Source organism: Mytilus californianus, unplaced genomic scaffold (genome assembly GCF_021869535.1).
Source record: "Mytilus californianus isolate M0D057914Y unplaced genomic scaffold, xbMytCali1.0.p SCAF_2, whole genome shotgun sequence".
Taxonomy (NCBI): Eukaryota; Metazoa; Mollusca; class Bivalvia; order Mytilida; family Mytilidae; genus Mytilus; species Mytilus californianus.
Genome location: NW_026262668.1, coordinates 109,111,059 through 109,134,758, shown reverse-complemented (window position 1 = coordinate 109,134,758; position 23,700 = coordinate 109,111,059). Strand labels below are relative to the sequence as shown.

The window sequence follows — 23,700 nt, the reverse complement described above, 5'->3', positions numbered from 1 at the left end:
CGCAAATTTCGACATTGAAAAAATGTAATCAGAAAATCATAAACAATTCGAAATCTATGTTTGCTTAATGTAAATCCAAAGATACAAACGATTTATCTCTTTAGAAAAGAGGTTTGGTCTTTTGTTTTTACAACTTTCAAAAAATTATTTTCCTTCCCTTCCGGTACTACTTGACTATCGAGAGCCTATATTAAACATTTTGATTTTGAGCTAAATAAGTTTGATACTTCTTTAGAAAGTGATCAGAATTGGCTTTTGTTAACGTTTTAATCCGTTTAATGCATTAAAAGCGTCATATTCATTCCCAATCTCTTGTCAAACATTGTTTATTTTCGTTAATTTTTCTTTGGCCGCCATTGAATTATTTGTGTATTAAACTACGGATCGGAACTGGACCAGATATGACAAAAAATCGCATTTTTACGATAATAACTACAGATGTACAAATGGCACAGTAGACAGAAAAAATGACCCCAAAAGAGAAAACTATGCATTCCATACGCATTAACAGACTATTTGTTAGATCTCCTTGCTAAATGTATTCATTTTGGAAATGCATTGTTTCAATATACTGATTAAACTTTGTTAAAAATACATATTATTTTGATATAAAGAAACAACTGGGACTAATACATTGAGTACCAAGAAACAATGAATTTCATAGACATGATAAAGAAAATAGTTTTTTAATTGAAATTGTATTGCTATATGATACTTTCTCTTCCTTTTTTTATATAAAAATTTGTAAGGGTTCCGCGGAACCCAGTGTCTCGCCTACTTTTGCTGTTAGTAGCAGACTCAACATGGGGAAATAATTATTAAAAATTTTCCTCTAGATACTATCATTTGAATGTACGAAGCTTCTGTTCAAGTTTGGTAAGAATCCAGGATGGTTTATGAATCTAATAAATGTTTTAAAAACTTTAACTGCAGATCTAGACTGTATGTAATATTAACTGGAAGAAAAACTAAGTCCATTTATAAGTAATATACGGAAAAACAGGAATTTTTTTTTTACAAAATTTCCTTATAGATACTAGCTTTTGATCATAAAAAAGCTTCTGTCTAAGTTTGGTATAAATCCAGGATAGTTTAAGAAAGTTATTAAAATTTTGAAAACTTTAACCACAGAGTGAATGTAATGTTAACTGGCAGAAAAACTAAGTCCATTTATGAGTAAAATACGGATAAACAGTATTTTTTTTTTTACAAAATTTACTTCTGGATACAGTAGACTCCACCTAATCGGATATCGGCTATTGTAATATTATTTCAAAACACCAAACCCTTCCCTATATGTTTAATGTTAATTTTATCGGGTAAATGAATATTGGATATAAGAATATATCGGCAAATCGGATAAGAATATTCAGGTCATTTTGTTCAAAACCATGCACAATCAGATATTTTCAATGTTTTTCTGACAGGAAATGGACCCGGAAGTTACGAATTTACAATCTTGCAGACAAGAAGATTTTGTTTTTACTAAATAAAAGGAACTATTTCTTAATAAATTGTTGTCTTTAATCATTGTCTTCCTTTGTAATGTGAATTAGATGCCCTTTTACTTCAAATGGTTTGAATTTATTTATAAAATATGCAAGACTCAGTTGACAAGTTGACATTGCTGTTTGGAGAATTTTGATTAAACTCTAAATGTTCACAGAATCAGAAATATAATCTAAACTGAATGTACCTCCTTCTGAATAATTTATTGCAATATAAACATAAATCCCTTTTGACAAGAGAAATCTGACTTTTGTCAGATATATTATTTTCACTTGTGCAAAAGTAACCACATGTCATGGACGCTATTTTGGATGTTTACAAATTTGTGAGGAAGCCTCTAGAACTATGACCTAAATATAAATAGTCTTCAGAAAACGTAAACTTTATGCAATAATATTTTATCAATCATGATTATTTTCATAAATTTGATTATTTAAAGAAATAAAATTATAACAAATACGATTTTAGTTTGGAGATTCTACACAGACATGCTTAGATCTATTTATAGCCAAATTAGTTTACCTGTGTGATAATATAAATAATGGATATTAATTTGCTTACAAAACAAATAAAGACAAACTATGGATGGTAGATAATAATTCACATAAATATTTCAGGACATTTGATTTATTTTAATAAATAAAGGATTTAAAAACTGCAAACAAATTTAATCATTACATAATCAGCTGATAATTTTTTTACACAAACATCATGATGTAACTGATAAAAATCACTCCATCAATCCTCCAGCCCTTTCACATATTTAGCAATTGTCAGGGTTAGTAACATCTCAGGATTATATCTACTCATTATTGCAGAATATTCAATGAATATACATTCATCGTCTAATTGAATATACCGGGTAATCAGATATTTTTAACTGACATTTTGGGTATCCGATTTGCTGGAGACTACTGTACTATTGTATGATCATAAACAAGCTTCTGTCCAAGTTTGGTGAAATCCAGGATAGTTTAAGAAAGTTATTAAAATTTGAAAAACTTTAAACCAGCAGAGTGAATATTTGTGGACGCCGCCGACGGAATGTAGGATCGCTATGTCTTGCTTTTGCGACAAAAGTCACAGGCTCGACAAAAACCAGTTCTTATTTTTTACTAGATATTTAGTTGGGTAGGTAGGGTACAATGTAACTGGAACCACATATATATTTTTATTTGGCCCAAGAGGAAAAAAATAATTCTGTTACTATAAATTAATATAGAAAACATAAACTGAAACAACTGTTTTAGTTTAATTGTATTCTCAGTTATCAATTAAACAATATAAACATAACAAAAAGGAAATAGAGCATCGCCGCAACGCGACAAATGACATTGAAAAAAAAAAACAGTTTATTTTTTTTACGCCAAATGTGATGTTATCCAAAATTTCTGGGGAGAACACTGAATCGATCATAATTGTCTTAATCCTTTTATTTATTGTAATTAATGGATTTCTATTTCAATGATTCATTTAATCTCGGCTTGGGTAATTTAAGTTCATTTCATTTTTATGTCAGGTGAAATATGTTCAACACACTAAAGTTCTGCTTGGACAATCAACAAAGGTGTTAATTAAAGAACCTTAGTGAGCGCGCTCACATACCCCACGTCCCCACATTGTCATTGGAGAAATAAAATAAGTGTAAGAAATGTCATTGGAGAAATAAAATAAGTGTAAGAAAAAAAAATTGTATCAGAAAAAAAAATTGAATCATAATTTCCTGTCAATAGGCACATCTACATAGTATGTCCTTATTATCTACACAGTTTCATGAAATTCTGTTGTGTGGTTTGAGAGGAGTTGCGATGACAAAAGGTTGCAGTAGTATATTGGGCAAATAAGTTTAAAGGGGCGTAACTCTTGAAAAAAAAATTGAATCGTAATTTCCTGTCGATATGCACATCTACGTAGTATGTCCTTATTATCTGAAAAGGTTTCATGAAATTCTGTTGTGTGGTTTGAGAGGAGTTGCGATGACAAAAGGTTGCAGTAGTATATTGGGCAAATAAGTTCAAAGGGGCGTAACTCCTGGAACAAAAATTGAATCTTAATTTCCTGTCGATAGGCACATCTACATAGTATGTCCTTATTATCTACACAGTTTCATGAAATTCTGTTGTGTGGTTTGAGAGGAGTTGCGATGACAAAAGGTTGCAGTAGTATATTGGGCAAATAAGTTTAAAGGGGCGTAATTCTTGAAAAAAAAAATTGAATCGTAATTTCCTGTCGATATGCACATCTACGTAGTATGTCCTTATTATCTGAAAAGGTTTCATGAAATTCTGTTGTGTGGTTTGAGAGGAGTTGCGATGACAAAAAGTTGCAGTAGTATATTTGGCAAATAAGTTCAAAGGGGCGTAACTCCTGGAAAAAAAATTGAATCGTAATTTCCTGTCGATATGCACAACTACATAGTATGTCCTTATTATCTAAAAAGGTTTCGTGAAATTCTGTTGTGTGGTTTGAGAGGAGTTGCGATGACAAGAAATAGGACTTACGGACTGACGGACAGACGGACAGGTTAAACACATTATACCCTCCGCAACTCATTGCGTGGGGTATAATTACTGGTCACCATAAACATGTCATTTTTACTGTTACACAAACAAGTATGTTTACACAGCTTTAATCTCTTTTGAAAATGATAAGGTTGTATACTTAATACATCCATTTTGAATTGCTATCATTAAGTCTCCACCTTTCTAACTTTCGAACTTATAGACATCAGGGTAGATTTAATTTACATTAACTTTACATCGACGGGGCTATAAAGTTTACTCGACTTGTCTGAATATTCGATCCAACCGAGTTCGACTCAACAGAGGTAAATATGCATTGATCAAACGGGAATTTTACCGGGACCTATAAATTACTTTGACTCATCCGAGTTTTCGACAAAAGGTTCGACTCTATCAGCAAACAGGAAGTAGGTATCCAACATATCTGAATAGAGTTCACACATTACAACTCGTCAATGTCAAGGGGCCAACCAAATATGGAGTCATCTTTGTCATTTGATCTTTATGATATTGTCTCATAAGCAATCATACCACATCTCCTTATTTTTATATGTATTCATATAAGAACTTTTGTGTAGAGTATTAACGTTTTTTGACCTTGCACACTGTAAACTATTTCCTAAATTAGCATATTTTCACCCAAGTCAACTGCCTAGCTATGATACTATTGTGCACAACATCTTTTTCACTTGATATAAATTTATATATATTAAGAATATGTGTCCAGGACTCCATGCCCCATTTGCACTATCTTTTTCCTTGTTCAGTGAAACATGAAATCTACGTTAAAATTGTAATTTGGCATATATTTTAAAAAGTTCACACAATAACGAATAAGAGTACTAAGTTTCAAGTTGATCTGAAAACAATTTCATAGTAAACTATCTTAACCAAAAACTATATCCAGAGAATGAACTGGTTTCACATCACCAGGGCTCACACTTCTTCACAATTATAGGGAGAAGTGACTTCTCTTTTTAAAACTGATAGGGAGAAGTGGTGAGACTAAAAAGAGAAGTGTTATAATGTTTAGTTTTTACAATAATATATATGGCCATATGTAGCCTATTTATTCAATTCTTTTCTGTATTGTTCAAATCATACCTGAGAATACCATTACAGTAACAGTTGTATCATGAAACTTACCTGTATATTAATATCTATTTCACCTGTATCCAGCAGGATTTTTATCACATTATTGTGTCCAGCCTTTGCAGCATAATGTAACACAGTCATTCCATCATCTGCCTAAGATGGAAAGCATTGCAAAAATTAAAACATTTTTCTATCCCTTCAAACACACTTTTTTAAGTTATTACATAGTCTCTTTATGTGCTGAGAGTGATTTTATTATATGTTTTTTAGTTAAAGTGTTATATTTGGCCTAGGAAGTTGTACATACATTATGACACATCCTCTAGTGTTGGTTAATATACATGTCAAGTATAAACTTTGAAATCATATAGGTTCTCAAGATATAGATCGGACATGATCTGTACCATAGGACATTGGGTTGTCAACTGAATCCAAGGTTTTTGACCTTGACCTTTGACCTAGGAAGTTGTACATACATTATGACACACCCTCTGGTGTTGGTTATAATACATGTCAAGTATAAACTTTGAAATCATGACGGTTCTCAAGATATACAGCAGACATGATCTTTCCCATAGGACATTGTGTTGTCAACTGAAACCAAAGTTTTTGACCTTGAACTTTGACCTAGGAAGTTGTACAAACATTATGACACAACCTCTGGTGTTGGTTAATATACATGTCAAGTATAAAGTATGAAATCATAACGGTTCTCTAGATATAGAGCGGACACAATATGTTACGGACGAACTGATCACTATAGGGCGACCCGCCACTAGGCGGGGCCCTAATAATCATCATGGAAATAAGATGTGCCAATGCTTATATAACTGTACACCAGATATCATTGTTTTACCATGATTACCCTTAAACAGACCTAATCAGATACTAACTACAATGTAAACTATGCAAAAGTTTCAGTCAATAGACCACGACTAGCAAGGGGGAGTCAAATAACCTCCATAGAAAAGAGATTTGTCAATGCTTGCTTATACAACTGCACATCAAATATCAACAACTTACCATTTGAGGTTCCCCTTAAACTAACCTAATCAGAAACTTTAACAAGTAAACTATGGAAAGCAAACCTATGTACATGGAAATGAGATGTGCCAATGCTTATACAACTGCACACTATATACCATTGACCGACCATTGAGACACAAACTTAACAAATTACTGACGCCACCTTAACAACATGCACAAGTCTCACCTCTATAACTTTGTAGAAGACAGACAAAAAATAAACACCTCAAAGACGACTTTTGTTTCATCTGACCAATTAGTTTCAGAGAAGCTTTTTCTTTAAATTTATGAAGCTGGAATATGCAACCTGGTGAAAATATGCAAATTACAAACCCAGAGGTTTGATGAGCTGGGGAAGATACTAATATTTATTAAAAAGCTTACCCTAGCATTTACATCTGCTTTAATCTTCATTAAGTATTTCACCAATGATTCATGATTATTTTCAGCTGCATACATCAATGGAGTTTTCAGGAACTGATCTGTAACATTAATTGAAGCTCCAGCCTACACAATAGAAAAAAGGCAGAAATCAGATTTATTCATTTTATGTGATATAAAATCCATTTTATATGAAAGTACAATTCCATATAGGTCAGTTTTGTGTGTGTGGTGGGGTGGGGGCTATGAAGTCATTACTTATAATATGTCTTTAGTAAATAGCATTTAGATAACTTATATACCTCCAAAGCAGTATGATTCAATGCTTTTCTTGATTCTTAAACCCATTTAACAATCCAAGTAAAGGTAAACAGCATAAAATATACTGTGTGTTAAAAGTATTGAAAAATACATTAAGTTTAGTGAAAAAAAGTTAAGTGTGTCTAAAAATGACCATGTGACAATGTATTTAAAGCACAAATTTTGATTGGTTGATAGAGCACAGATTAAGTCCATATTGAAAACCTTATTGAAAAGGTTTAAAAGAATGGAGATTAAACTAAGGGCTAATAGTGTAAATTCAGAAATTATTGTGATGTTTTCATTATTGCAATGGACTGGTTTCACAATTCTTTTAAATTATTTCTGATTTCATAAAAGACGATTTATTAATGAGAAGATGGCTGGACACAGTGGAATTTCCAATATATCCATCATTCAAAGTACTGGGTTTAAAAATGAAAACATATAAACTAAATTGCTTTGCTGAGCGCAGCTGGATACGACCGCAGATGTCCAACCCTGAAAAGTTGGGCCAAAATGTACACAATATTCACGCTTGATACAGGTCTGAATTTGGATTGTAACTAAATTTTTGACACATAATAGGTTTCTGACACAGAATAACTGTAGTCAAAGAACTTCAAATTGGTTATATGATTTGAATTTATATTCAATTTATTGCTTTTGTGCAATACACTATGCTGTTGCGAATTGACCCCCTCTCCCCCTACCAAAATTTTTTTTATTTTACCCCGGTTTTTTGCTTTTGTGCAATACACTATGCTGTTGAATATTAACCCCCCAAAAAAAATATTTGAAGAAATTTTCTTTTAATTTCTGAAATCTGAAATGAGAAAAATTGTTCCCCCTCCAATTTTTTTCACCTCCCCCCTTTCCCTTATTCCCCAAAAAAATTCTTCCCCTCAAGATATGGTCACCTATCTCAATTCAAATTTCTAAAGCAGTTTGCAACCAAAATTACCCATTTAAACACATCATAAAAGTTTTAAAATATAAAATGACATACATAGTCATGGCTAAAATTAATATTAATTAATAGTAACTGCTGAAAATAAATTGACAGCTAATCACCTCAAGACAATCATCATTGCTTAATACATAATTTACAAGCAGTGTAAGGGAGGTAATCAAACAGTGTTCTTTAATTTGAATTGGATTACCTCCCTTACACTGCTTTTAAATTGTCTCAATTGTCCTTTAACCAGAAAAACCCTCGTTTTTCCCCTTTTTTTGCCCCTAATTACTAAATGGTTTGAGCCATAATCCCCCAAAGTCAATCCTAACCATCCCTTTGTTGTATGGAAGTTTGTGGTATAATTTCAGAGATTCATACACTTTAACACAAGTTATTGTCTGGAAACTACAAAAATGCTTATTTGGGCCCCTTTTTTGGCCCCTAATTCCTAAACAGTTGGGACCATAACCCCCAAAATCAATCCCAACCTTCCTTTAGTGGTTATAAACCTTGTGTTAAAATTTTACTGATTTCTATTTACTTATACTAAAGTTATTATCCGGAAACCATCTGTCTTCGGACGACGCTGACGACGATGACAAGACGACGACAACGTGATACCAATATACGACCAAAAAATTTTTAATTTTTGGGGTCTTATAAAAAATTATTTAATGAACATACTTTTTCAATTTATTCCTGAATATTTATTGAATGTCTGTCACTTTATATTTAGTTTTGTTCCCCCAAAAGATCTTATATAGGACCAAAAGCAAAAGGGAGTGGAATGTATCGTGGATAAGAAAGTGCTAAATTCAAGAAACACTAACCATGATTGATTAAACAAATTTGAGCAAGAACTGAAAATTGTCCTAAGAAAGTAATAATTACACCCTTTAGTTAGTAACCATAACCTAAGGTCATTAAAATATTTACCTTCAATTGTTTTAAACTTCAAACAATTTGAAAAACTCTACTACAGAACGTAAGAACATTTCCTTAATACAAAATAAAGGATATGAGATTTCTCCAGAAAAGCACCGGATGCATGAAATTCATAACGTGTTGTTTTCATTTTTAAAAGAAAATACACATTTTGTAAGTGGTGGACTATTCTAAAATTAGAGTTTGTTCCTCGAGAACAAACCCTGTAAAATTTTATCTACTCTACCTGTACAAGTATATGCAGTATAATTAAGCTCCCTGATATCGCTGCAGCATGTAATCCTGTCTGATTTTCATATTCCTCATATACATCATCTGGATTTTGGCCATCCTCTAAAAATATTCAAAAAGTGTTTTTTTAACACCTTTTCAATCATTTAATGTAAAAGGAAAATATGCAAATCTACACAGAAATATGAATTTATTTAGCATTGACATGTATTTCTTCAAGCATTTTTTTTCTGCAGATACAATACTACTTGTTAAGATCCGTTTGTTGAAAAACGTGTCAAAATCAGATGAAATTTACGGATTTTACTAGAATTTGAAATAAGGAAACATTTTTTTAGAAGAATATGGAAGAATTGAAGCCAGACTAGTATACTTTTTTGACATAAAATGCTGTTTTATGTACAAAAACACTTGGAATGGACATCGTTCAGTGTAAGGAATTTGTACAACCTTGTTGAATTTTTCAAACTTTTGCCGTTTTGGGTTAAAAAATTAATTAAGATATTGGGTTAAAAAGTCGAACTTCGAGAATTTCATCTCTCTAATGCCGAAAATTTGCAAATTTTGATTTTTTATGAAGAAAAAATGATCAAAACATTAACATAACTGTGTCCATGGTGTAAGTGAATAATATAAAGACATAAATAACTACAGACAAATTTTTATTGATATTTAATATGAAGATCTCCCACTTGTGTCATTATAGCCAGGGAAGCCATCGTCTCAGAGTAGCTTCTGTCAGGCCGGCTATGATATCAGTGAAAGGATTAAACATGGTTGACTGCTGACATCTACACACCTCATTACACTTGTCATATCTGTAGTTTTGTAACATTTTACAAGAAAGCATTCTTATGGCATACACAATTCAGCATAAGTTACTTTCAGGGTGAGTAATCAGAATTTATAGGAAATAGCTACTGGCCCACTTACCTATGTATTAACTGTCAGTTCAGTTTGTTGATTTTTTTCAGATTTATTTAAACTATAAAATCTGCAAATAAATTAGGTGCCAACTTGACATACTTCTGTCATCTATAATTGCAGTGACTAATTTTTACAAATTGAATAAGAAATTATATTAAAACTCACCCAACATATACATTACTTTTTCTATGTCAGCTTCATATGCAGCATTATACAGATACTTAGACATATTTCTATATTTTTTAGGTCTGCAAAGAGAAAAGTCATTTGGTTATTGTATCAAAACAAGTTTACATGAATTTGAAATTACAAAAAGTTAACAAAATTCTCCTTTGTTTTGCAACAAGAAAATTTGAACTTTTGAGTACCTCAGTCTCAGTCAAATACAGTAATCATTCTACATGTCCTATTTACACAGGTACAAATTACTTTAGAAAAGGTCCAGTATTTTTTGAGATAGCAACTTTTCCTAGAAAAAGTCCAGTTCAGACAGGAGATTTTAGAAACTTGCATCTTCAGTTCATAATAAATGCATCACACACAAGTCTTAAGATACTTGTAACTGATGCTCAATTGAAATGTAAAAAAAAACATGAATATTCAGTATTATTTATTCATAAGGATATCTGACTTAGCTGTGACATTAATAAACATGAATATAGACTTTTTATTTTTATTTTGAATTGTTTCAAATTCTAACACCCAATGACCTTTTATAGCTAACAAAAGAGTTAGGGTTTTGCTCATTTTAGAGTTATGCACAGTGACCTAATGTTGGTCACATCCTTGTCCCCCTTTGATTTTTTGTATGTAGTTGTCTCATTGGCAATCATACCAAATGTCTCAAGTTTTGTATATAGTAGAGCCTACAACATTTAATCAAGTTTTTGAACTGGACCATTGACCAAAAGATTTCAACCTTGTTTGTAAAACAACTTCAAGTTGGGGCCAACAATCATAGAAAATATCATTACTGAACTCTGAGCAGCACTCAATATATACAGTTAACAATATTAGTAGAATTGAAACATAATCCTAAGATCTACAAATTTGAATTTGTAGTATTATCTTTGTAGTATTATCCTTGATAATGTAAAAAAACATGAATATTCAGTATTATTTATTCATAAGGATATCTGACTTAGCTGTGACATTAATAAACATGAATATAGACTTTTTATTTTTATTTTGAATTGTTTCACATTTTAGACACCCACTGACCTTTTATAGCTAACAAAAGAGTTAGGGTTTTGCTCATTTTAGAGTTATGCACAGTGACCTAATGTTGGTCACATCCTTGTCCCCCTTTGATTTTTTGTATGTAGTTGTCTCATTGGCAATCATACAATATCCTTGAAGATAAATTCCAAAATAAGTTAGTGGTTCACTCTCTAGTATTGGCAAACAATCACACACATTTTACCTACATTTTACTTCATTCATACTTTTTAAGAATACATAATTACCTTTCTTGCATCATACTTTTAAGCACTCTTTCCAATAAAGTTTTTTCTGGTCCCATTGAAATACCACCTACAAAATAAAAATATGAACATAAGACAACATTAATGCATTATATACACGTTTTTGCAGATGCACATTAAGTCTGAATTAAGTTACTTCTAATGACCACTAATTTAAAACTGTATCTATCTTCATCAGGCCTAAATCAAGTACTATAATTATTAGATATAACTGTAGCCGTCCAAAATACAAGTGAAACTGCGAGCTACTGCTCACTGATGATACCCCGCCCAAATATTTCGGTAAACAGGAAATTGTTGAGTGATGAATCTGAAAACGCATCACACGGTATAGCTGACTTATATAAACCCTGAAACCAAATTTCAGAAATCCTTATGATGTAGTTCCTGAGAAAGCTGTGACAAAAAATATTCATGGGACGGAGGGACAGACGGAGGGATGGACAGTGGTAAAACAGGGGTATAATAAGACATTTTAACTCACCAGTGGATATAAGTTTATCTGACCCAGACAATTTGAAACTGGCTGTCGCCGATTCCTCATCATCCTTATCTGATGCGGCAGCAAACTTTGATCCTAAACCCATTCTGGCTCGTTCTCTGCTTCTGTTAAACATAAAACAAGTCTTTAAAACCTGTAAAACAGTACTGAAAAAAAATCTACAATGAATTGAAGAACACTTAGCTTTTACAGCAGACCATAAAATAGCAACAAAAAATATGTCCATAGGACACCATGCCCACTCTCACTATCAAATACTGTGTTCCAGGAGTTATGAAATTAGGTCAAAACCCTAATTTGGCATTTGCAACAAAAATTCTATGCTCAGTGGATAACATAACATTTCATAGTATTGTCAAACAGGAATTGATTGCCCAGCATATATGAAAATCAATTGTACAGTACATCATTATAAACTTAAAGACCGAATATCAAATCATTCCTTACTAGCCATCCATGAAAAACCATGAAAATTGGTACCCCACGAATAAAAGTACTTTCACAGTACAACAGAACTGTATAAATTAAATCTCTGCACCATTTAAAAAACTTCATTTCTTATAACAACCAATATACTTACGATGCTTTTGCCGGTTTATCTTCAACCATGGACACAACTCTAGGCTCTTCAAGCTCAAGGCTGGCTTCAACCTGATGAGATTCTTCGCCACAGTGAGGACAGAAATATTTACCATTCCGTACCACCTGGCACTGATGATGAAAATAATGTACAGACTGGGCACCTTCTTTTCTACATTGGTAAAACTTCCCCTGTAAAAAGAACAGGAATCTCTTATTTCTTACTGTGAAAGTCTGAGTTAAATAATGGTGGAATTAAATAAAAAAACTGACAAGGTCATATATGTGGTACTAGAAACCCCAGATTAATTGAATCAGTGAACAATGCAATTAGGTTTAGAAGAATTTTTATAATTTTTTATAAAAATAAAATAATAGGTTAGATGAAGTTAAAAAAGAAAAAAGAAAAAAGAAAAAAAAAGATAAGATGCAAGTATCCAAATTTGGCCAACTGCGTGTTTTTCAATAGGTAACCCAGCAAAAACTTTTGATAAAAAGATTATTTTAAAACATTTCAATAAAATCCAGTTGGTGGATTGGGGAGATTTACAATGCATCATGATTTTGAAGATATAACTCACTTACACCTTTCTTAGTCCATGTTTTTCTATGGCCAAATATGTTTAAAAAAAAAAAACAAATTCAGAACTTAAGATTTCATGGTAGTTAAAAACCTGCTTCACTTGATGGAGTAATGTAAATGTCCTCTCTTTATACATTTGCTTTCAAACAAAAACTCTTACCTGTGTACAGAAATGACCACAGCCAGGACAACAAGCATGTAACCTCAGTCTTTTTCTATGAGCTTCACATATTGCCATGAAAGGAATTTTGACACCAGGTCGTATTAACTGGTAGTTTGTCACTTTATTACAACAACCCATAACCTGAAACAAAGGAAGAAATGCTGTAAAGACATATATCTCAACAAATATTTGGATAGAGTTATTGTTCAAAGTATTGAAATTGACATCTATATTTTACGAAACATTTTGTTTTAATTCAAACACAATAGTAGATCAGAGAGTTCTACCTTACAATACTTTTCCTTTAAAATAACAGTAATTCAAAATTTGTTGAAACAAGATATGCACATTTCTACATGGTTAAATTGTAAAATTTCATTTCATATCAAAGAATATTATAGGCTATAAGTTATTCACAAAATATTTGTTGACTTACAGACAAATAAACAAAGTGAAAACTATAGGGCTTACTTATCTTTGTTGCATGGGCTTTAATAGGGGGAATCTACTTAAGAACTGAAACAATGGATAAGACATCAGTCCATTTTTTTCAATATTACATTTACAAACTGTTAAACAGGAAAACAAAATAAGACATTTTCAAAATTAATCAAATATTTTCTATATATTTTCCTTATATATGTATAAATCTTTTGAAAAATTAAAAAAAAATGTTTAAACTTGTCTTTCATGACCAATTATATGTTCATACCTTGCCATCCATTGAATCTAGAGCTTGACAATATGTGACAGTTGAACCAAGCTTTTTGAAACTAGCACCATTTATTTTACAACAACATAAAGGTATTACATCTTTGTCTGGAGGGGTTGGTCCAGGAGGAGCCTACAATAAATATAACACATACAGTGCTTGTTCTCTGATTTTATAATCTGAAATATAACTTAAGCATAATCAATGTGAATTTTTAATTAAAAACTTGGTCACTTACAATTATCACAATTATTATGCGTTATTTGTTACAATTTTTCGTTTCAATATCTAGAGTTTTAGACTGATCTGAAAAACAATAAACTGTAAAGTGGACTCAAAAACAAATATTGATAGTTACTCAATAGACTAAATATAGACAACATTCAACCTTTTCTAGGTTCACAACTATTAGAAATGGCTGTCTTTTTATTTTTATTTTCAGCAATTCATTACATGATAAAATATGTATTGGCAAAAAAGCAAACTATCAAAAACACCAATATATGATGCTCTTAGTATACTTAATTCCATGCAGAAGTATAGAAAACAAATTAAAAAATATTACACTTTTTACATTTTAAATTCAATTCAATCATGAAACAAATAAATAATATACTTGGTATCAATATATTGGATCAATCATGCTCAATCACAATTTTCCTGAACTACATAACCCACAGCAATATACAACAGTCTGTACAACAGAGGTATCATGTACAACAATCATGTGCATCAACTTACTTCCTTATAACATACACCCATAAAAGTAGGAATTCCAGCCGGCTGCTGTTGTTGCTAGAAATTCAATTTTTTATAATCACTTTAGCTTAATTTGAGACAGGTATATGTGATTCAATATTTTGTGTTGGCAAGCATAAATGACATATCTTTTTTATGTTTTTAAAATAAATTTTGTATCTTTATCGCACCTCGGGTAAATTAGTAACATTGTTATTGGTTAAACACCATCACGTGGTGATCCCCTATGGATCCATAGATTTCATAGGGGTATCATGACGTCACATCTACTATTAAAGGTGACGTCATCTATTAATGTTTATGTATTTATTGTTTATTTTTATAAAAAAACTTGGCAGGAAAAGTCCCATGTGTGATAAATTCTTGATATGGTTCTCTACTGACCCTCCATGAATCTGTAGGGGTCAGTAGCTAACAATATAACTAATAATACATCTAGTCATTCAGGGAAATTTGGTACCTGTATACAATGACATTTTGCCATTAACAAATAAAATGCTACACTGAGCTTAGCCTGATACGACCGCAGAGGTCGAACCCTTAACAGTTGGGGCAAATTTGGACACAATATTCAAGCTTGATACTGTCTGAATTTGGATTGTGATCAAATTTTTGACATAATATAGGTTTCTGACACAAAATAAATGTGGTCAAAGATCTTATAAATCCATTGCGCAATACTGTGCAATTGAAGATTTCTTCTTGAAACTTTTCAAAAATTCGAATTTTAAAAATTTGGAAAAAAATCCCTTAAAAAAATTTGGAAAAAAATCCCCCCCTTTTTTGAAACACCCCTTGGAGCAATAACCCCAAAACTCAATCCCAGCCTTTCCTTTGAAGTATGGAACCTTGTAGTACAATTTCAGAGAGATCCATACACTTACACACAAGTTATTGACTGGAAACTATAGAAATGCTTGTTTTTGGCCCCTAATTCCTACATGTTTGGGGCAATTAACCCCAAACTCAACCCCAGCCTTTCCTTTGTTATATGGAACCTTGTGGTACAATGTCAGAGAGATCCATACACTTACACACAAGTTATTATCCTGAAACTAGAAAAATGCTTGTTTTGGGCCCCTAATTCCTAAACAGTTGAAACTATCATCCCCAACATCAATCCCAACCTTCCTTTTGTGGTATTGAACCTTCTTAAAAAATTTCATAGCGATCCATTCACTTAAACTAAAGTTATTGTCCGGAATCCAATGTGTCTTCGGACGACGACATCATACCATCATTAGATCCCAAACAATTTTTTGCGGTCGTATAATTATCAATGGACGAATACAAAAATGACATTCATGGTCTAAAAAATAGACTGAAGTAGCCAGCTTTTCGAAATTTTCTGATTTTAAAATAATTGCTGGGTAGCTTTTTCTTTGTTGCTTCCCTAATATTCCATCTCAAGCACCACTGGTGAGACATGGGAAATTTTGTGCATTTATCATGTCCTGTGTTATGCATTTCACTGAACATGAAGATTCCCCCATTTGTAAATTAAACAAAAAGAAAAACATATATATTTAAATGAAAGTTCTCAAACTACCATTAAGTCTGAAATCAATGCTTGTAAATTTTTCATCATATTGTGTAATTAACAGATTAGAGTGCCAGATTTATGTGACATGTTGCATTCAAATAATGCTTAAAATTTTTAAAAGCAAGCCTATACAATAGAATTTTTAGCAAGAAGAAAAATATGGCAATAATTTCTGCATTTCAGGAATGAAAATTTTCAGTTAGTTTCTTGTTACTTACAGACATTGAAGAATCTTCACTCAGTTGGTCGTCAGGAGTTTTGGGTGGTGTAACAGGATAGCTGGTTTCGCTTGAAACTGACAGGGAATCTTTTGATGCCTCAGTATCATTTACACCTTCCATATCCTGTGGAATAACCTTATGTAAAACTGGTGCCTGGTCAGAAGCTGAAGAGGCAAAATTATCTGGACCTGGCTGTGGATCCAATGGAGGTAGTCCTACAGAGTTCATAGGATTGGAAATTAGTGGAAATGTAGATGCAATGAGCGGTTGAGACACAGTTACCAATGGCTGTGAAATGTTTGGCGATAATAAAATGACCTGTTGTTGATTTCCTAATGTTTGTGGTGTGTTTGGATTAGACACTGTCAATAAAACTGGTGTACTGCCTTGTGATTGAGGGAATGCAACAAGAGGCTTAATAGATTTAGGCAGTATTGATCTCATACTAGTTGGTGTTGGCATTGACGTGGATTTTGTAACTGCTGATGGTGAAATCCTGGGATCTTCTATCCGTTTCTTTTTACCTGTAATAAATAAAGTTCCAAAGAATTCATATGATGTCAGGGTTCGAGGGTTCTTACTTGGCCAGTCCTAGTTCATTCTGGTGAGTCCATAGTACATTAACTCAAATAATTCAGAGCTATTCACTAAAAATATAGGTATCTAAGTGAATGGAATTTAACAATTGGACTACTCTGGTAATTGGTATAGGTTACAAAAATGCAAATCTTTAAATCAAAATGGTTAAAACATACACAACTGCTTTGATGTCAATGTATACTGAATTTTATCAAATTCTACATTTCTGAGAGTATGGATTACTTAAACATATTACTTATGTCATGTCTCCATCCACATTTGTCACAACGAAGACAAAAAAATCATCTACAATTCAAACATTTAATCTGCCAACTTGGGTTCAAATCTGTAACTTCCATGCCATTTTGACCTAAGTGTTGTAAAGCAGTATGAATATTTATTTATCAAAGGAAATATTCTGAACAATAACCCAACCATACCTGTTGTGCAATTTGGATCTAACTTTGTGCTATTACATTCTATATGATCATCTTCATCTGAAAGAAAAATAAAGGTATTCTACATAATCAAGAACTTGAAATGGATGGGGGTCTCATATTATGGTTTTGTCAGGACAATTATATCAGTCTAGTTGAACATTGCCATAATTCTCGTGTTGAACAAAAATATAATCCCTAAAAAGAGCATTGCCCTTATTGACTGGATTTTTAAAGGTTTAACAAAATGTTAGTTGCTGTTCATTGCTGGAAACTTTATGGTAAACCCTTTTCTTCTTTATTTGAACTCATAACTTCCCTATCAAAAAAAATCTCAGGGTTTTATGTAGTTTCAAATATACTGTGCATATGTATGTTTAATCTGTTATGCTCTAATAAAAAATTTAATGAACTGCAAGCAAAAATTCGTGAGTAAAAGATGATGCTGATGATGATGAAAATTGTTGTTGTTTGCTTAACATCTAGTGAAAGATTTCCAAAATATAATTTCCATAAATTTTTATTCAGTGCAGGGCTCACACTACTTTAGAATCATAGGGAGAAGTGACTTCTCTTTTTGAAACTAATAGGGAGAAGTGGTGAGATTTGAAAGAGAAGTGCTTGTTCTCTCGCTCACGGCACTACAATGTTTTTAGATTTTTACTAGAATATAAAGGGCCATATGTATCCTATTTATCTATTTTCTATATTGTTTAATTTATACCGAAGTATACAATTAAAGTAACAGTTGTTTCAGTTTATTATTTCTAGTTGCACAATTTTATATGTCCTCTTGTCAGAAACCACCAACTAAATATCTAGTACTAAAAAGAACTTTTTTTGTATCAAAAAGGAAAAGAACGCATAATATATCAATTAAAATTTAATCAAAAAACTATTCAGTTGATCATGTTTATGAAATTCATTGTTTCTCATTTAAAAGATATACAAATTTAACAATGTTAAGCAACTTTAATCCATCAAATGAAACAATGCTTATAAATGGAAATATATTCATTAAGCAAGGAGATCTAACCAAATGTCTGTTAATGCGTGTGGAATGTGTAATTTTCCCTTTTGGGATCATAATTCTGTCAGCAATGCCATTCGTGCATCCCTAGTTATTGTAAGAATGTGGATTTCGATCATATCTGGTCTGGTTCCGATCAATCCCGCCTCCGATCTGTAGTTCGCACAATTATTTCAATGGCGGATGAAGAAAATTTACTAAATAAACCATGTTTGACAAGCTATTTGGAAAGGAATATGACGTTCTTAATGCAATAAATGGATCTAACATTAACTAAAAGCAATTTTCAACACGTTCTTGTGAAGTAACAAATTTATTTTGCCGAAAATCAGAATGTTTTGATGTACGCTCTCGAGTAACAAGTACAGGAAGTGTTTAAAAAGTTGTCTGTATGAAGTAACATACAATCAATCTGTAATGTCAATACTTTCTCCTCTTTTCTAAAGAAATAAATCGTTTATGTCTTTGAATTTCTTTACTTATCCATGAACAAGAGTGCACACGCTGAAATGTCTCGCCTACTATACTGACCATTGATTTTATGTTGATAGTCCTACATATAAAGTTTTACTACAAACATCACATTAACCTTTATGATCCAAAAAAATGAGGTCAAGGTCAGATAAACAAAGCCGGAAATACATGTACACCTTTAATACAATCAATCCATACACAGAATATAGATGACCTTTTGCTTATAGTATAAAAGAAACAGACCAAACCATGGAAATTCTATACTGACCAATGTACCATGAAAATGAAGTCAAGGTCAGATGAACCCTGCCAGGCATACATGCACACCTTAAATTCATTCCATGCATCAAATATAGTTGACCAATTGCTTAAAGTATATAAGAAACAAAGTTAACCAGGAAAACTGAACTTTGACCAATCAACCATGAAAATGAGGTCAAGGTCAAATAAAACGTACCAGACTGACATGTACATCATAAAATATTTCCATACAACAAATAAAGTTGACCTACTGCATACAGTATTAGAAAAACAGACCAAAACACAAAAACTTAACATTGAGCAATGAACTGTGAAGATGAGGTCAAGGTCAAATAAAACCTGTAAGATTGACATGTACATCGTAAAATATTTCCATACACCAAATATAGTTGACCTTTTGCATACAGTATAAGAAAAACAGACCAAAACACAAAAACTAAACTATGACCACTGAACCATGATAATGAGGTCAAGGTCAGATGACACCTGCCAGTTGGACATGTACACCTTACAATCATTACATACACCAAATATAGTACACCTATTGCTTATAGTATCAGAGATATGGACTTGACCATGAAAACTCAACCTTGCTCACTGATCCATGAAATGAGGTCGAGGTCAAGTGAAAACTGTCTGACAGGCATGAGGACCTTGCAAGGTACGCACATACCAAATATAGTTATCCTGTTACTCATAATAAGAGAGAAATTAACATAACAAAAAATCTGAACTTTTTTTCAAGTAGTCACTGAACCATGAAAATGAGGTCAAGGACAATGGGCATATGACAGACGGAAACTTCATATCATAAGGCATCTATATACAAAGTATGAAGAATCTAAGTCTTCTACCTTCTGAAATATTAAGCTTTTAAGAAGTTAGTTTACGCCGCTGCCGCATCACAATCCCTATGTCGAGCTTTCTGCAACAAAAGTCGCAGGCTCAACAAAAATTGCTGTTTCATTGACTAAGTAAAAATTGAAAATTGCAGATGGCAAAAGCTTCTGAAAGCGAGTGTTGTGAACACCAGGGCGACAAGTTATCGCTTTTGACGGTCAGGCAAAGCAAAGTGACGGACTGGAAAGCAACTTCTTCGCCCCAGTCGATTGCTAGCATGAGCCCTACAGTGACACTTATTTTGGGTCAAAATATGTTAAGCAACCAATAGTTGATTAATCAACCTATTTAGGATATTTTTTTATGTTGTTAATTATCTTTTGGTGAGATAATAAATATACAACTGCTAGAGTCAACATTGCCTTGTTATGATGTTTCTCCAATAAATAAACTGTTATCACAGAGATATGTCTCGCCTTTTTGTAATTTTGATAATGCAAATGTTGAAATTAAAATAGCAATACTTTAACATGTAAGTTATGCAAATATTCAAAGTCGATGAACCATGACTGAAGGTACATGGCTAAACAATCTCCATGGAATGAGATGTGCCAATGCTAATACAACTGCATACCAAATACCATTGACTTATTATAAGTCGTTCCCTTTAAACAAACCTAAACACAAACATTAAATTGTAAACTATGTAAAAGTTTCAAAGTCAATGAACCATGATCAGGGGTTGGGCTATATAATCTCCATGGAAACGATACTTGCAAATGCCAATACATTTGCATACCAAATATCATTGACTTAACATTAGCAGTTCATCTTAAACTGATCTAATCACAAACTAATACATGTAAACTAAGCAAAAGTTTCAAAGTCAATAGACCATGACTGAGGGGGCGGGGCCAAATAATCTCCATAGTAATGAGATGTGCCAATGCTAATACAACTGCATACCAAATATCATTGACCTACCACTAGTGGTTCACAATGAACTAGACCTAATCACAAACTAATATATTGTTGACGCCGCCGTCGCCGGAAACAGCATACCTGTCTCGCTTTTTGACTCCGTCAAGGCGAGACAAAAACAAGAGTGCACATGCTGAAATGTCTCGCCTCCTTTATTAATCATTGATATTATGTTGATAGTCCTAAATATAAAGCTTTATTACAACTGTCACATAAACTTAACATTAACCAAAAAACTAAACATTGACCAATGAACCATGAAAATGAGGTCAAGGTCAGAGATATAACTCTATAAGGTTATTACAGAAAATAACTTGGGTGTGTTATTACAGATACTTTCATGAGTTGTCTACTCTTTATTCCTTTAATTTTCTAAATCTGCAATAACATATGTTTGTTATTTGTTAAATAAATCAAAAATATTTTAATTTATAATGGGCTCTAGGGAACTCTTGAGACTTTGCGCAGAAACTAAATGCATAGCCTTGATAATTAATTCTATAATTAAATTAATACTTTTTTGATTAACCATGGTAAATCAATGAGACGAGGCTTTTAAGGGATAAAATTAACTGTAATAACATAGCTTAGTTATTAAAGGAATGTAACCTATTATATGAGACACTTGGGACTTACTGGGAAGCTTGCGCAGAACCTCATTACATGCTCTGGTCATTATTTCTTACAATAAATTAAAATACATTGTAATTAAGCATGATGTATGTCTGAGAAAATGTTTTGGAGTGATATAGAGAAGCTGTGATAACAACCTTTAGTTATTACAGGCATATTTTTTCTGTAATAACATATAGGTGTACTTTGCAAAATTGGCAAACTATGAACTGTTATATCTTTCCATAGTTAAGTATACATAAAGACAATAGTAATATCAATAGAACTTGTATGCATTTTAAATAAACTAGTGATGTATATTGTCCCTTTGAAACATGTAACATACATATGTTATCACAGATCTTTGATTTTTTAGTCCACAATAACAAACGTATGTTATTTTTCTGTAATGACCCTATAGAGTTATATCCCTGACTGGAGGTCAAGGTCAAATAAAACCTGTGCGACTGACATATAGATCATAAAATATTTCCATATACCAAATATAGTTGACCTATTACATATAGGATTAGAAAAAAAGACCAAAACTCAAAAACTTAACTTTGACCACTGAACCATGAAAATGAGGTCAAGGTCAGATGAAACCTGCCAGCTAGACATGTACACCTTACAATCATTCCATACACCAAATATAGTAGACCTATTGCATACAGTATAAGAAAAAGACCAAAACACAAAAACATAACTAAAACCACTGAACCATGAAAATGGGGTCAAGGTCAGATGACACCTGCCAGTTGGACATGTACACCTTACAGTCCTTCCATACACCGAATATACTAGACCTATTGCTTATAGTATCTGAGATATGGACTTGACCACCAAAACTTAACCTTGTTCACTGATCCATGAAATGAGGTCGAGGTCAAATGAAAATTGTCTGACGGGCATGAGGACCTTGCAAGGTACGCACATACTAAATATAGTTATCCTATTACTCATAATAAGAAAGAAATTAACATTACAAAAAATGTTGACTTTTTTTTCAAGTAGTCGCTGAACCATGAAAATGAGGTCAAGGACAATGGACATATGACAGACGGAAACTTCGTAACATGAGGCATCTATATACAAAGTATGAAGCATCAAGGTCTTCCACCTTCTTAAATATAAAAGCTTTTAAAAAGTTAGCTAACGCCGCCGCCGGATCACTATCCCTATGTCGAGCTTTCTGTGACAAAAGTTGCAGGCTCAACAAAAACCAATAAAACTAAAACAAATGCACACATATTTACATATTCTGTTATTATGTTTTTAAAAAGAAACACTTTTGGGAAATTTATTATGCTAAATCGCAATTTGCAATTTCTTACCATTAAAAAAACTAGTAATGATATAGAGATCATAGATAATGATAACTATATATTGCTAAAAATGCATATTCTACCATATTTCACTATTGATACCTTGTCACTGAACTATCCCAGAAATCATAAACCTAGATTTATTATTCACTAAAAGAGTCACATGATTATTTTCTAAATATTCCAAAATCTGTACAGGTGAAAAATCCCATGCTCTGTTCATTTTCCAGAAAGAAAAGAATTTTTTATTATGATTATTAATAGGTTAAGGCCAGATAATCAAATTTCAAGTGCTGTTCTTATACATAATTACATTTTCCAGTGTTTCCTTTATCATTCAAAATTCACCTCAACAACCCAGTTTGTTCGTAAAATTTTTTTAAACAATTGAAATTGGAAAAATTAATTGAATGATATTTTTTTTTAAAGTTTTTAAATATTATTTGGGGACAGGTTTTTGATATTTCAGAAGTCATAAAGTTTCAGGACAGTTGTAAATATATACATAAAATCTATTAAACCTTCTTTCTTTCTTTTTCGGACACCAGCATTACTTTCTAGACTTTCTGAATCTTCACAAGTTCTCCCATTAGTCTGAAACATAGAATACATTGATATCAATACACCGTAAAAAGTTTAAATCTAGCATTTCAGCATTTCAGTAAATACAAGTCAGGATCAAATAAACATTTTTGTCAATGTGTATTCTTATTTTCAGATA

At 32.2% G+C, this 23,700-nt stretch overlaps 1 protein-coding gene across 1 annotated transcript in view; it reads right to left on the bottom strand.

The window, feature by feature from the left end:
- Window positions 1-23,700, bottom strand: part of LOC127730734 (histone-lysine N-methyltransferase EHMT2-like) — a 61,827-nt gene that overhangs the window by 18,195 nt on the left and 19,932 nt on the right. The window contains exons 3-14 of the mRNA XM_052239262.1: window positions 23,501-23,573; window positions 17,460-17,516; window positions 16,438-16,964; window positions 13,918-14,049; window positions 13,203-13,346; window positions 12,461-12,651; window positions 11,863-11,984; window positions 11,361-11,427; window positions 10,060-10,142; window positions 8,963-9,069; window positions 6,537-6,659; window positions 5,178-5,279 (exon numbers count right to left, since the gene is read on the bottom strand). Coding sequence (XP_052095222.1) covers window positions 5,178-5,279; window positions 6,537-6,659; window positions 8,963-9,069; window positions 10,060-10,142; window positions 11,361-11,427; window positions 11,863-11,984; window positions 12,461-12,651; window positions 13,203-13,346; window positions 13,918-14,049; window positions 16,438-16,964; window positions 17,460-17,516; window positions 23,501-23,573 — 1,728 coding nt within the window. The remainder of the gene's footprint in view (window positions 1-5,177; window positions 5,280-6,536; window positions 6,660-8,962; window positions 9,070-10,059; window positions 10,143-11,360; window positions 11,428-11,862; window positions 11,985-12,460; window positions 12,652-13,202; window positions 13,347-13,917; window positions 14,050-16,437; window positions 16,965-17,459; window positions 17,517-23,500; window positions 23,574-23,700) is intronic.